General features: G+C 41.6%; 1 protein-coding gene across 1 annotated transcript in view; it reads left to right on the plus strand.

Annotated features, from left to right (window-relative positions):
• The window catches only part of Ptprb (protein tyrosine phosphatase receptor type B), a 94,002-nt gene that overhangs the window by 32,427 nt on the left and 46,433 nt on the right, over positions 1–15,142 (plus strand). The window contains exons 9-11 of the mRNA XM_052753406.1: positions 1,157–1,420; positions 5,754–6,017; positions 14,814–15,077. Of these exons, the coding sequence (XP_052609366.1) occupies positions 1,157–1,420; positions 5,754–6,017; positions 14,814–15,077 (792 nt within the window). The remainder of the gene's footprint in view (positions 1–1,156; positions 1,421–5,753; positions 6,018–14,813; positions 15,078–15,142) is intronic.

The following is a 15,142-nucleotide window of genomic DNA, read 5'->3' on the forward strand; positions in this document are numbered from 1 at the left end:
GAGTACTTTGGTGGAGAAAACTCCTGATAATTCTATCTTTTCTAAATAGCATATGGACAGCTCATCTATTGTGTGTAAGATGGACTTTGGGCATATTAGATTATAAGGACACTCAGGTTTCACCAAGTCAAACCCTGTCTTTTATGTGCAATGCAGTAGCCCTGACAATGATGTGAAAATGGCCAGCTAAAAGTTAAACAACCCGTGATGAACACATCAGGGCAGACTATGTGCGCTGTAAGAGTTCAGTTTACCATCACCAAAGGCAGTACTATGAACTAGATACATATCTCCAATACATAATGAACTTCTTACTCAATACCCCAGTTACTAATCTCTCATTTTCAACTTGTAACTTAAGCCATCTATCTCTGTCTGTTCCAAGTTTATATACCTGGAAAGTATTTGACATTTCTTGGCAAATGTTTGTGGTGTTGATCTCTAACTAATACAAGCAAAGGATAATCATGTCTGACCTCAGAAAGATGGTTTTCCCGGCTGTAGCTTCCTCTGCCCAGTCTACAGATAGACAGGCTTCCAGGATGTGCTTTTAGGCTTCTGGCCACTAGAGGGCAGAAAATGCTTTACAAAGGGATAGAGCCTCCAGGTGAACTTTGTATTAAACGCCCCAGGAATAAAACAAACAAACAAACAAAAAACCTGGTCACATGAAAGTCAAAGGCAACCCAGAGTCTAAGTTCTTCAGAAAATCCGAGGAATTTTTCTCCTTTACTCTCAAGTATCTTTGTTTTTGTCTGTTTGGCTTTTGTTTTAATGAGTTTGGTTCAAAGTGATTAATTTGGACTGTTAAAATCTGTGTTCCCTTTCCCACCAAGACCCTCCCAGTATACTCCCATAAAATGCCTCCTAAAACACTCCCTACACAGACACCCCGTAGTCACAGTGGCAGCATGCTTGGGTTATGAGGCGTCTAAAAGGCTTCCTTGTGAGGTTTTTGTTGGTTGGTTGGTTTTTTTCCATTAGCCTTCTGGTGAAAGATGGTTTGTCTTCCCAAAGCCCCTAGAGATCCTGGTACCTCCTTAACTCCCTGGATCAACTCAGACCTCCCGGTCTAAGTTTTCATTGAGCACAATAGTTAACTCAGATTTCTGATTCCGTTTTCTCTGACAATTCTTCCTCTTTTTTGAACCCACAGTCCCTTCCAGTGTGAGTGGAGTAACAGTCAACAACTCTGGCCGTAATGATTACCTCAGTGTTTCCTGGCTGCCAGCGCCTGGAGATGTGGATAACTATGTGGTGACCCTCTCCCATGATGGCAAGGTGGTTCAGTCCCTCATCATTGCCAAGTCTGTGAGTGAGTGTTCCTTCAGCTCCCTCACCCCAGGCCGCCTCTACAATGTGACCATAACCACCAGGAGTGGCGATTACGCAAGTCACGCCTTCAGCGAAGAACGGACAGGTAAGAATTGTGAGGGTACAGGGCTCTACAGACACAGAGCAGTTCTGTGTGGTTCTGAGCATCATGGACCTGCAGTGGTCCTGGATAAAAGGCAGTCAACATCACAAAATTGCTCCTGAGTCTTTCTATTTTAACTGAAAAAAAAAAAACCCTCAATATGTTACATTTACAGGAAGATTGCCCTAGCTTTCATAGCCAGAACACATATTATATTTAAGTAGGACAATAAATATTTCTGTTTGGGGAGTGTTCTTTGAGTACTGGGACATGGGTTCATATATACTAACTAATCCTTACACAGTCCTTTCTGAGATAATCATTATTATTCCTATGTTACAGATTAGGAAACCAAGTGTTAAGAAGATTAAGTCAGGGACTAGAGAGATGGCTCAGTGATTAAGAGCACTGGCTGTTCTTCCAGAGGACCCGAGTTCAATTCCCAGCATCCACATGGCAGCTCACACCTGTCTGCAACTCCAGTTCCAGGGTACCCAACACCCTCATACAGATATACATTGAGGCAAAACACCAATGCACATAAATTTTAAAAAAAGAAAAATGAAAAAAAAAAGAAAGTTAAGTCATTTGCCCAACTGTTTATTACTGTTGTTGAGCACCTAGGATGTTTTAGATCTTGGCTTTAAACTTAGGTCTGATTCACTCCAGAGCCTACAAAACTCTCAGCTCTATAGTCTTTCCCAAAATACGTGTCAGTCAAGACTACTGTGCCTCCTTTGCACACAAGGTAAAAATGGTACTCTTTATAGTTCCTAGACTAGGGAGCAAAATTCTTAGCAGATGAACGACAGGTCTTTGATGTGCCGGAAGGAACTAAGTATAGACAGTCACCGTTTTTCCCGATGCATTTACACTTTTCTGGGGTTTACTTCTGAAATTTCTGCTCAAGGTTGACATCAATGTTTTGTCAAGTCTTTCCCACTGGACTCTGGGTTGACTCTTGCACCTGAAACTATTCTTTTCCCATGATCATCTGGGACAATGACGTCATCCTGTTAGTGAGCCTAGATGCTGCGGCTAAGTAGGAACTTGGTGCCTTCCTGGGAGATGAACAATCAGAATCAAGGGTTTCCACCCAATTGCCCACAAGAAGACCCTAGAAACATAGCAACCCATAAAGTTGTGAGGAGTAAGAAAGGGTCGGCAATTTCTTTTAATGCTTCTTTTCAGTATTTTTGAATTATGTGTGTCTTTGCGTGGATATATGCACATGAGTGCAGGTGCTCATGAAGTCTAGTAGAGGGTGTCAAATCCCCTGGAGCTGGAGTTGGGAGTGGTTGTGAGTCAGCTGGTACCAGTGCTGGGAAACAAATTCAGGTCCTCGGTAAGAACAGTAAGCACTCTTGACCTCTTAGCCATCACTGTAGCCCCTGCGTCTTTGAGGATGAAGTACATAGCTTTCTATCTCATAGACTTTGTGCCTCCTGTCCCCAGTTAAGAGCCACCTGCTTGCATGGTTACAGAATGCTGCCATTGAAATGGTCCTTCTAGCTTCTTATTGGAGATCATGAAAATCCCAGAAACCAAGTGTGGCTTTTCCAAGGTCACGTGTCTCTACTGTAGCAAAGTTCAGCTATTACATCAAACCAGACTTAGAAGCACTATTAGGGAACAGAGATTTTTCTCTACCACCAAATAACCTAAAGTTTAATTATACCAATAATTACAGCTGTGACTTAGACCTGAAGAGCCAATTTTCACTCCCAGAGTAGCCTTATTGAGCATCATATTGATCAACTCGAGGCCTAAAACTGACTAGAAATTAAGGTTATGTCTCCTAACTACCAGTCTGCGACTTCCTGTCCACCCACCTCACTAGAATTCTCTATCCACATGACTCTAATATTGCAAGGCCTTTTGCTAAGATTTTCCCAAATGTGAGAAAAGCTATTTTCTGCTCAAAACAGCATCTTGACTCTTGAACAGTGTGAACTTGGATTTTGTGCCTGACTGACAGAGGCCAGTGACTCTAACAGGAGGCTCGTGTCTGAGTTGCTGCAGGGCTGATTTGGGCTGGCTGTCTTAATGCTCTTTAACGTTTCTAATGCTCTTCTCCTCCATGTGGGCGAACAGACCAATGTTTCTAATCCTGTGTTACATCCTCTCACCGTGCATTAAGACAGTTCTCACAAATGACTTCCAGTTCCACCTGCAGAGACCTTTATTGACTTAGCACCATGCTCGGCTACTTCTCCTTCCTGTAGTAATTGCTTTGCCTTCAGTAAGTTGTCAAGATCACCGACCATTCTTAGTCTGTGCCTACGGTGCCATTTCAGAATTTCTCATCCCTGCGATGGCTAAATGCTGACAGAACTCTAACTGGTCTCAGGTAAAGCCCTGTCTTTGTTCCAGACCTGTGCTGTGCTCTGTTCTAATATAAAGCCGATCAGTAAATATAATTCAACAGAAGATATCAATACAACCTGTATAAAAGCATCATTAAAAAAAAAGGGGTTCAAGTGCCAAAAATGATGGAGTTTCTGGCTGTTTTATGATTTGGGAGAAAGTAAAAGAAAAGGACATGGGCTTGGCATATGCCAGAGCAGACATCCTGTGACGTAAACCCAACTCCTACAGGCCTAGAGGTGTTCAAAGGAGCTAAAAAAAAAAACAAAAAAAAAAAAAAACAGCTAATTGGAAGAGAGGCTTGGTGCTCCGGATCAAGTCCAGGCCTCTTGTCAATGCTTCCCCCTGTGAATATCCATGTCTGCTTCTAATCAAATAGAAGTAGACACGGGGGCAGAGATGGCTCAGTCGCAGAATGACTGCCACGCAAGCATGAGGACCTGAGTTTGGATGTCTAGCACCCACATAAAAGCTTGGCATGGTGCCACACATCTGTGACAGTCGAACTTTGGGCCTGGGCTGGGGGAGGCAGAGACAAGCAGATAGGAGCTAATTGGCCAGCCAGCCCAGCCAGATTGACAAGTTCTAGGTTCAGAGACTGAGCCTCTCTCAAAAAATAAGGTGGAGAACAGTCAAGGAACATTCTAATCTCTGGCTTCTACATTTGCTCAAGCACACACACACACACACACACACACACACACACACACATACACACACACACACACACACACCATGTGACATGTATCTACACCCCACACACAAGAGAAAGAGGATTTGTCATTTATTCTTGAATCAAAACTCAGCCCTAAATTGAAAAGTAGACCATCCTTTTAACACCAGAACAGCTGCATTTTGCAGTGTTCCTAGTAAAATGCATTCTCCTATTCATGGAGAAGGAAAACATCGGCCCATGGAATCGTTTGTTTATATATCTATTGGAAAGAGACTCAGGTTGACAAAATAGCATTAGTCATAGTTCTTGCTTCAAAAAAAAACCACGTCAGTTGACACTTTGATTTTTCTAGGCATCTCGCTAGTAATTTTTATGAATTTAAAATGGCATGAGAAACCGCTGCCTAAAATAAAAAGCTAGCTAGGACGTTGACATTAATCTGTATCCAATCACATGGTTCATGCCTGACTAATCCATCCCACGATAGCCAACGTCCTGACTCATCATGCTCATCTCTTTCTTGCATAGCTTACTTATGTACGGTCCTAGTTTAATAAGGCTTTAATTTCTCAGTTGTTTTAACGTAAGAAGGCATTTTATGTATGGAAGAAGTATGTAATCTTTCGGGGACTTGAATTTTTCAAAATTATCATTGTGTTGCTTAGATTCACTCACAGTTCATATTTTGATATGAAAAGCAAGAGACCCAAATGTCTGTGTTTCAAGTTCATAAGAAATGAATGGTGAGAACTGTGTGATAGTTCACTGTGTACACACAACAGTTCAATATGTAATCTCTGTGGAAGGACATGAAAGACATCTTCTCCCATAGCTGGCTGGGTCCAGTTTTCTATTTTGCCCAAGGAAAACAGAATATCATTGCACTGGGGTCTGGGTTTGAGTTTCTTTGGTGACTAGTGACTCATAACATCTCTTTATATATGTAGTCATACAAGTTTCCTCTTTTTCTTGGTAACTTGAGCCACCCAGATATGCCATGGTCATTAACATCTGCACCATCCTTCATATTAGGCACTAGTTATTATTTTAATGTTTCATCGAATAAGAGACATTCTGTTGGTCATTATTAGATTAGAATGTATTCATCAGGTTTTGCTAACAGGTCATTTTAAGTAACATAACCACATTTCCCCTTTGTGATGTACAGGTCTGAGATTCTTCTTTTAAATGCACGCAATAAAAACTAGCTTGTTTGTTTTATTGTCTCAGGTTGGTATCATTGATCAGCTGCTCTCCCAGAACCACTCAAGCTTTCATTGTTACCTTTTCCAGTGCCTGACAAAGTCCAGGGAATCAGCGTCAGCAACTCTGCCAGGAGTGACTACTTAAAGGTGTCCTGGGTCCATGCCACCGGAGACTTCGACCACTATGAAGTCACCATCAAAAACAAAAACAGCTTCGTTCAAACCAAAATCGTTCCGAAGTCAGAAAACGAGTGTGTATTTGTTCAGCTCATCCCTGGACGCCTGTATAGTGTCACAGTCAGTACCAAAAGTGGACAGTATGAAGCTAGTGAACAAGGGAATGGAAGAACAAGTAAGTGGAGCAGTTATCAGAAGTATAGGTGACCAGACTAGTAGTAAGTTCATGGAAATCCTGAGTTTCTTCTGCTTTCTGACAACTCAACTATAGTCCCAATAACTCTCATCTCAGGCTGTGGGAAGCCAGCTCCCACCTTTTCAAGGGTTCTAAAAAGGAGGAGAGAGGGATAATAAAATATTAGATAGAAAGATAGCAAAGAGGAGAAAGACAGAAACATAGGACAGCTTCGGGAGGACCTGGGTCAATACCCAATGGCCTTTTCCATTTATTTGAAAGGGCTTTTTATAATAATGCCAAGGGACGAGGTAAAAGACCTCCCCCTTGCTAGATTAAAGCACATTGCACAGCCAAGTGTAGACCTTTCCAAACATCTAGTAACTACACCAGTGGTCAAATCATCCCCTTAAGCAGTCCTGCTGGGTAAAGCAAGCTCAGATTCTTGGACCCTGAGTAAGTTCTCACTAGGAAACCTCTATGAGTCTCCACAGCTCCCCCTTCTTCATATTTTAAAGGGCCCCTCAGACCCCTCAGATAGACTGTGTCTGTCTTAGGTCATTTTCTTTTTCATTAATTGGCCTTACCCATCATGGAGATACACTTTCTGTCAAGTGTACTCTGTCTTAGGTTGACAGCTAGCAAGAAGGACTTATCCATCTCTGACTACCAGCCTCTGGCAGGGCAAAATACAAAGCTTAACTCTGCAACTCTAAATCAGGTCCCCACTAGGAGTTTGCAAGTAGCTGGAACAACCACAGCAATCCCTATGGCTGCCACACCTCCCAGTAAAGAAGTAGAGGATGACTGAGATGGAATGTCCTCTTTGAATGGGTCTAAGATATCTATATCAGCCTCAGCTGCACCAAGCCCTTTTTTAAATCAATAAACTCTTGATGCAACTGCATCGAATAAATCTGTAAACTCCTGATGCAACCACATCAAACCTAAAGACTCCCTTAGCTTCACCAAACCACAGTTCATCAATATCAACAGGTTAACATAATTCTAGCATGAATATTACTATACATATTTACAATTCTTACAAACTTACATCCAAAAGCAAACTCTCAATAGGACTACTTACACTTTACAAACTTTAGCAAACATCTGAAAGTGATCTCTTAACAGAACTGCTTATATTTTCTTCTAACAGGACAGAGGGTACATGAATCATGAGTCACAACAGTTAAAATTGTAGGTGAAATAAAAAACTGCTACATTTCTGAAGTTTGAAGTTCAAAGTCAGTTCTGACAGCAGTTTTAAAGTTCCCCTGAAAGTTTGAAATCAGAGCCTAAATCATCAGTGTCTCTGGGGTCTTTGTATAGTGGTCCCATTGCCAAAGCTTGTTGCAGTGCAACAACCCAGTCCAAACAAGTCTCTGCGTTTTTCAGTAGCCTTCCCTAGGAGAGCTACCCTAGGGTGCAGGTGGAGTTATTGTACTGAGCGGCTGTAAAACTCTTTGAAAAGCTTTCTGCTCAGCTAGTAGGAGTCAGAAAACTGTCTCTTAAAGGAGCCACACTGTGGTTTGCTGCTAGCAACCAGAAGTGGTGTGGCTCTGGGCTCCATTTACATTCTAGCTTTCACAGTCTCAGTCCTTGAATACCAAATAGTGACAAAACCTTTATCCCAAACTCCTTCTCAGCAGTCTGGGGGGATGGCATTCCTTAGTCTCCTGCTTTCCCCGGACCGCAGGATAGAACATCAGTGGATCAAGAACACTGATTCAGCTGCTCTCACTCCAACTCCTCTGGAGGAGCATCAGCAGCTATGGTGTCATCAGAGCTGACATTCCTCTGTTCCACTCACCGCACCAAGTGCTCAGGCAGCCATGGAACTTCATTTTCATCTTGTGAAAAAGCACAAACATGCCTTCAATCCTGTATTAAAACAGAGTCGGGACCCTTCCATAATCCTGAGCAAGGATATTTCCATTTCACCTGAACAGTCACTCGGGTGCCATCATGCCAAAATCTATCCACAGTAGATTGCTTACGGACATCCACATTCAAAAAATTCAGAATGAAAAGAGTATGATTCAGTGCATTATGTGGTGACTGAGGGTGCAATTCCCCACTCTCAGTTTTTTGAAGCTGCATCTTGAGACTGCCATGGGTGTTTTCAATGATGCCTTGTCCTTGAGGATTATAAGGAATGCCTATTTTATGCTCAGTTTGCCATTGGGAACAAAATTGCTGAAATGCTTTACTACTATATCCATAACTATTATTAGTTTTAATAATATTTTGTATCCCCATATAGGAGGAACATTTCAGGCAATGAGCAATCACATGCTTTGTAGCTTCTCCAGACTGTGCTCTGGCCATTAAAAATCCTGAATAAGTGTCAATGGTCACATGTACATATTTTAATTTGCCAAATTCTACAATATGAGTGACATCCATTTGCCATAAATGATTAGGAAGAAGGCCTTGAGGGTTTACCACTAAGTGAGGTATAGGAAAATACTTTGGACACACCACACATTGTTTACCTATCTATCGAGCAACCTCTTTAGTAAGACTAAATTGCTTTCTTAGACTTTTGCTGTTTTGATGATAAAAAGCATGTGACTGTTGAGCTAATTCTACTTAGGATAAGGTGATCATCATGCTAATTTGTCAGCTGACACATTACTATCAGCTAAAGGGCCAGAAAGATTGGAATGAGTTCTAATGTGACCCACAAAGCATGGTAGCTTTCTTTGGTGAACAGCATCTTGAATTTGTTAAAACAGCCTCTTAACCTGAGTGTTACTAGTCACAATGCATAGAACAGTTTCTATAACTTGAAGAGCTCTATAAATATAATGATTATCTGTATGTAAATTAAATTAACTGTCTACAAGAAACTGAAAAGCTGTAGTTACCGCTCTCAATTCTGCTATCTGCACTGAAGCTGGGGTTGTTTGAACTATGTAACTTTTGCCATTGATAACATAAGTAGCTCTCCCATTGGAGGAACCATCAGTAAAAACTAGCATAGCATCTCTTATAGGATCTTTCATCACAACCTTAGGAGATATAAATGAATGCATTTGGGCGAATTGTAACAATTGATCAGCTGGAAACTAATTATCAGTTTGACCTAAAAAACTGAGAAAAGGCAATTGCCCAAGAATAATTATTTGAAAAAAGCCAATCAATTTGCTGTTTTGTGAAAGAAACACTGATGACACTTGGTTCTTTACCGAAATAACCTTCAGATTCAATCCTGCTTTTCTGTACCAAACAAGCTACAGCTTCATAATATGTATTTAATGCCTTGGCTGGTGAAACAGGAAGATGTAACCATAAAAGAGGACTGTTTTGCCGTAACACTGCTGTAGGAGTATGTCTAGTGGGCAAGATATATGTATGCCAAGGTAGATCATAATTAATATATCATACTTGCTGGTTTTGAATAACACTCTCAATCTATAAAAGAACCTGTCTACTTTTTTCAGTTAATTGTCTGGGTGAATTAGGATCACTATCTCCTTTTAAAGGGTCCAAATCACCGATAGATAATTTTAAATAAGGTCATAGCCATTGAATGTCCCCTAATAACTTTTGAAAATCATTCAAAGTTTTTAAGCCATCCTTTCTTATTCCATTTTTTGAGGCTTTAATTCCTTGGGAAATAATATATTTCCTAGATACTGGAAAGGTAGCTGTCTTTGCACTTTCTCTGGAGCAATAATTAACCCTGCATGGGTAAGGCAATGCTGAAGCTATCCAAAGGTATCAAACAAAATTTCTTCATCTTTATGTGCAAGCAAAATATCATCCATATAATGAATAATATAAACTTGCTGAAACTGATCTTAACCTTTTAGATTGCTTGAGCTACAAATTTCTGACACAATGTTGGGCTATTGACCATTCCCTGGGGCAAAACCTTCCAATGAAATCTTTTCATGGGCACTTTAAAATTAACTGATGGAATGCTAAATGCAAATCTTTGACAATCTTGGGGAGCCAAAAGGACAGTATAGAAACAATCTTTTAAATCCAAAATAATTTTATAAATATCCTTTGGTATAGCTATAGGAATCCAGGCTGCAAAGCTCCCATTGGCTGTATGGCTTCATTAATTTTTCTTAAATTCTGTAATAATCTCTATTTCCCTGACTTCTTTTTGATCAGGAAGATAGGAGAATTCCAGGGAGAATTAGAGGGCTCAATATGGCCACCATCCAACTGTTCCTGTACTAACTGATGGATGGCTTGTATTTTTTTTCTTCTGTTAGGGGCTATTGATCTACCCACACCAGATGGCCAGATTTCTAAGTTATAGGATCTGCATGGAGTACAGGCTATTCAATGACCCTTCCTAAAATACTCTAATCCATCCCTATTAGTCCTTTCTTTAGAGAGCAAAGATGACATTTGACCATCACTATTTTTTACCAACTCGTGGTCAGGAACCTTTGGTTTAGTGATAACTGTATTGGGGCTATATAAGTATATTTCCATACAGCTCATAACATCTCAAACCCACAAATTTGCAGGCAAGTGAGGGACAATGTATAGCCAAAAAGTTCCTTCATGATCTTCCTCATCTTTCCAGGAAGGTTCATTGCTGCTCTGCTCAGGACACTGAGTTTGACCAGTCCCTTGCTGCTGTGTCATAGTTTCCATCTTTGGCCACATGGAAGGCCATTGACTAGCAGTAATAGCAGACAGATTCACACCCATGTCTAGAAGACCAGAGCTTTTTCCATTTATAACCAAAGTGAGTTCTGGATGCTGTGACCTATGGCTTGTAGCCAATAGGCATCTGATAAACCAAATCCAGCTTCTCCTCTTTCATCCCTTTTAACTGAATTTCTTGTTTGCACCTGAGGAAGTAAAATTAACTGTGTAAGTCTCTGGCCTGTTTTTATTACAGAAATTCCCTTAGGTGAGTGAGTCATCACCTTAATTTCTCCAAGGTAATCAGCACCATTTATTCCAGGAGCAACAAAGACCCCCTGCATGGTGGTACTACTTTCCCCCAGCAATAACCCTACAGTGCCTTCCAGCAAAGGCCCATAAATACCAGTGGGGAGGGTCTACATCCCCATTTCAGGAGTCAAAACTATAGTATAGATGGAAGAGCTGAGATCTAATACAGCACTACCTGGGGTTGCTCTGTAGAGGTCCTGAATAAATTTCTTTGCTGGGAGACAGACTGCAGAATTACTCCAGAAATCTACTCTGTTAGGGCCTGGGCCTGGCCCCTCCATCTGTTTTCCTGAAAAGGATTCCCCTGGGTATCAGTCCTTGATAGACATTCACTAGCTCATTTCTTCCCTCTTTTGCATCTCAGGCACAACCCAGGTTCCTTATTTGCCCTTAAGCTTTTCCCCCATTCAGGACACCTCTTGACCTGGTGTCCCATCTGGCCACACCCAGAGCAGCTTCCCAGTGGTCTGACAGCTCCCCCTTGCCTTGAGCCATAATTTCTTTGCTGGTAAAGAACATCCTTGACTGTTTTTCCCTGTAATGCTGCAGTCATGACTATCTCCTGATTATACAAGGGCTCTCCCTATGTCTGAGCAAAGTTGAACATAGAGATGTTTCCATTCTTTCTAAAAGATCTCAAAGCAGCCTGACAAGTGGTATTAGCATTTTCATAGGTGAGCTGTTTAACAAGCAAAAGTCCAGTTTCTGAATCCCCAATTAACTTGCCTGCTGTCTGCATTAGCCTAGAGACAAAGTTCTGAAACAATTCATCAGACCCTTGCCTTATCTTTGATAAATCCTCAGCCTGTCTTCCAGATGGTGGAAGCTTATTCCAGGCCCTTTGGGCAGCTGCATTTACCTGAGCACACACTGCCACATCAAAATTTAAATGCTGACCTATCTCCCGATAAAGACCTTCTCCAGTAAGCATATCAAAAGTAATGGGAATCTGTTGGACCCAGTTTATTTCAGCTGTGGCCTGACATTGCTCTACAAACTCGCTTTTCCACAGTAAATAATCTCTGCCTGACAGGCAAGCTCTGGCCATCTGTTCTCAATCCCCAGGAGGCAAGGCTTCTAGACCTAGGCTTTCTAACAAAGCAAATGTAAACAGGGTGGTCGGGCCATACTGGTTGCATGCGTTTTTAGTTCCTTAAGTTGTTTAAATGGAATCAGAACATGCACCCGCATGATATTACCCTGGGCGTCTTGCTGCTCAATCACAGGGAACATTTGAAATCCTTGCATCTCCTCCCCTCTGCCAGCTGCTTCTCTAATACTAGCTTAAAAGGGAGACACAGGACTAGCAGAGAGGGTTTGCCATGCTCCAGGAGGTTTTTTGTAATAGGGCAACTATGGGCAACTTTTCCATTCTGATAGACCCCCCCCCTCAGGTGAATCTAATTCTGTCACTACAGAAGGAAGATGAGTACCCTTCTGAGAAGGGGAGACCTAAAGAGCCTCTAGTTTTTCAGAAAGAGAAATTACTAAATCTCCCAAGCTCTTCAGCTCCTCCCTTGTCTCATCCCAAGACTTCTGTTCCTTAAACTCAGCTTTGTGGCCAAAAGGGAAGTGAACCTGATTGAACGATTTTGTAAAAGCATCCCCATCTAGCAGCAGCTCCAGCAAAACAGAAGATTTTGTTTCTCTTGTGTCCACCTCAGGGAAAATTCCCCCCTGCTGCTCAGGACTCAGATCCCAACTATTCCAAATTAGTGCTCACAGGCCAACAGCTTCCACTGGGGTCTTTTCTGGCCCATGCTCCTCAAAACATTGTTGCATTTCGACTCTGATTCTCCCCCATGAGTCTGCATCCAGAGTCCCATAGTCGAAAAACCAAGGACACAGTTCCTCTGTGAACTCCAAGAACCTCTGTACTTATTACTGTTCTACCTTAACTCTCGTATTTTTCAAACTCTACAAGTGAATATACAAACATCTGCCTACTATTTACCTGCCCCATATTGGCTTTTCTTTCTCAGACTGCTAAGACTGCAGTGGCTGCTCATTTCTGGACACACTTTTCTGTGCACCAGGTCTGGCACTAGGGAAATTCTACTCTTACCCTAAGTTTCTTCCTATACCATATCCCTATACCTAAACCCTGTAATTTTGTTTATTTGTTTGTTTGTTTGTTTGTTTATTTTGAATAAAACCAAAACTTATTCTAAGCCACAGTCATCCTAGGGTCCCCCCTGCCATATAGACTCCCTAGTTCTGTGGGTTGCAGTCTGATTGTTCTTTGTTTTATATCTAGTATCCACCTATGAGTGAGTACACACCATGTTTGTCCTTTTGGGTTTGGGTTACCTCACTCAGGATGATATTTTCTAGTTCCAACCATTTGCCTGCAAATTTTATGCTGTCATTGTTTTTCTCTGCAGAGTAGTACTCCATTGTGTATATGTACCACATTTTCTTAATCCATTCTTCGGTTGACGGGCATCTAGGTTATTTCTAGGTTCTGGCTATTACAAATAGTGCTGCTATGAACATAGTTGAGCATGTTTCTTTGTGGTATGATTGAGCATTCCTTGGGTATATGCCCAAGAGTGGTATGGCTGGGTCTTGAGGTAGATCGATTCCCAATTTTCTGAGAAACCGCCATACTGATTTCCACAGTGGTTGTACAAGTTTGCGTTCCCACCAACAGTGGAGGAGAGTTCCCTTTGCTCTGCATCCTCTCCAACATTGACTGTCATTAGTGTTTTTGATCTTAGCCACCATTCTGACAGGTGTAAAACACCCTGTATTTTTTACCTAATTTAGTAGATAGAAATTGAGAGAGAGAGAGAGAGAGAGAGAGAGAGAGAGAGAGAGAGAGAGAGACCTAGACAGAGAGAGATACTTGCTGCAGGCTAACTTTCACTACTTGCTTCGGCTTAACTTTTAGCCACTCTGCTTTATCTATATACAGTTTTACTCCCAAAAAATAGAATACCATTCATTGCCGTAACCTTAATTCATAACTGGACATGCACAGCTGCTTCCATGGTGCCCCCTTCTCTCTCTTAAGTAAGTACCCAAGTACCAAGTACCTAAGTAACTCTGTACCCAAGTCCCAAGTTCTGGTACCCTCTGTGGGAGGCCGGTTCCCACCTTTTCAAGGGTTCTTATGAGGAGGAAAGAGGGATAAGAAAACATTAGATAGAAAGATAGCAAAGAGGAGAAAGGCAGAAACACTAGATAGCTTTGGGAGAACCTGGGTCAATACCCAACATCCTTTTCCATTTATTTGAAAGGATTTTTTATAACAATGCTGAGGAGCAAGGCAAACGACCTCCTTGCTAGATCAAAGTGCACCACACAGTCAAGTGCAGACCCTTCCAAACACCTGGTAACCACGCCTGTGGTCAAATCATCCCCTTATGCAGCCCTGCTGGGTAAAGCAAGCTCAGATTCTCAGACCCTGAGTAAGTTCTCACTAGGAAACCTCTGTGGATCTCTCCATTGGGCTTACATCATTCAGCTAAGCAATGGCCTACTATTATAGAATATTTATTGGTAGATAAAAGGAAGCAGAGTGATGGAGGAAAAAAAAAACATGTGTCTCATTTTTCTCCCCTGTCTTCTTGCATCAAGACGTTAAAATTCTAGACATCTTGTTTTATCTTCTGACTGAGAGCATAACTCATCTTATAATTATATTCTACCAACATGTAACATATAAGATTTATGTCGGGGGGTGGGGAAGAATCACAACTTAAGTAGTTGCTTTCAATTTTTCTTACTTAATTATGCATGAAGTAACTCAAGATTTTCCAGGGGGAGAGAGATGTTTGGCAGTTCCTTGAGTGTGATTCATAGATTGTGTAGGTAAACTTGATCGGTCCCATTCCTCAAATATCTTTTCATTTCTCTCCCTAGTCCCAGAGCCTGTGAAGGACCTCAAACTTCTCAACAGGAGCACCGAAAACCTCCATGTGACTTGGTCACTAGCCAATGGGGACGTTGACCAGTATGAGGTTCAGCTGCTCTTCAATGATATGAAGGTCTTTCCTCCTATTCACCTTGTGAACACTGCAACTGAGTATCAGTTCACCGCCCTCATACCAGGGCGCCATTACAAAATCCTTGTCCTGACCATCAGTGGCGATGTTCAGCAGTCAGCCTTCATTGAGGGCCTCACGGGTAATTTGAAGTACTGTTCTTGAGCCTGAGTGGACACAGTGATGTATTTAAGATCTTAGATAATG

Source organism: Peromyscus californicus, unplaced genomic scaffold, assembly GCF_007827085.1.
Source record: "Peromyscus californicus insignis strain IS unplaced genomic scaffold, ASM782708v3 Scaffold_24__1_contigs__length_46423439, whole genome shotgun sequence".
NCBI lineage: Eukaryota > Metazoa > Chordata > Mammalia > Rodentia > Cricetidae > Peromyscus > Peromyscus californicus.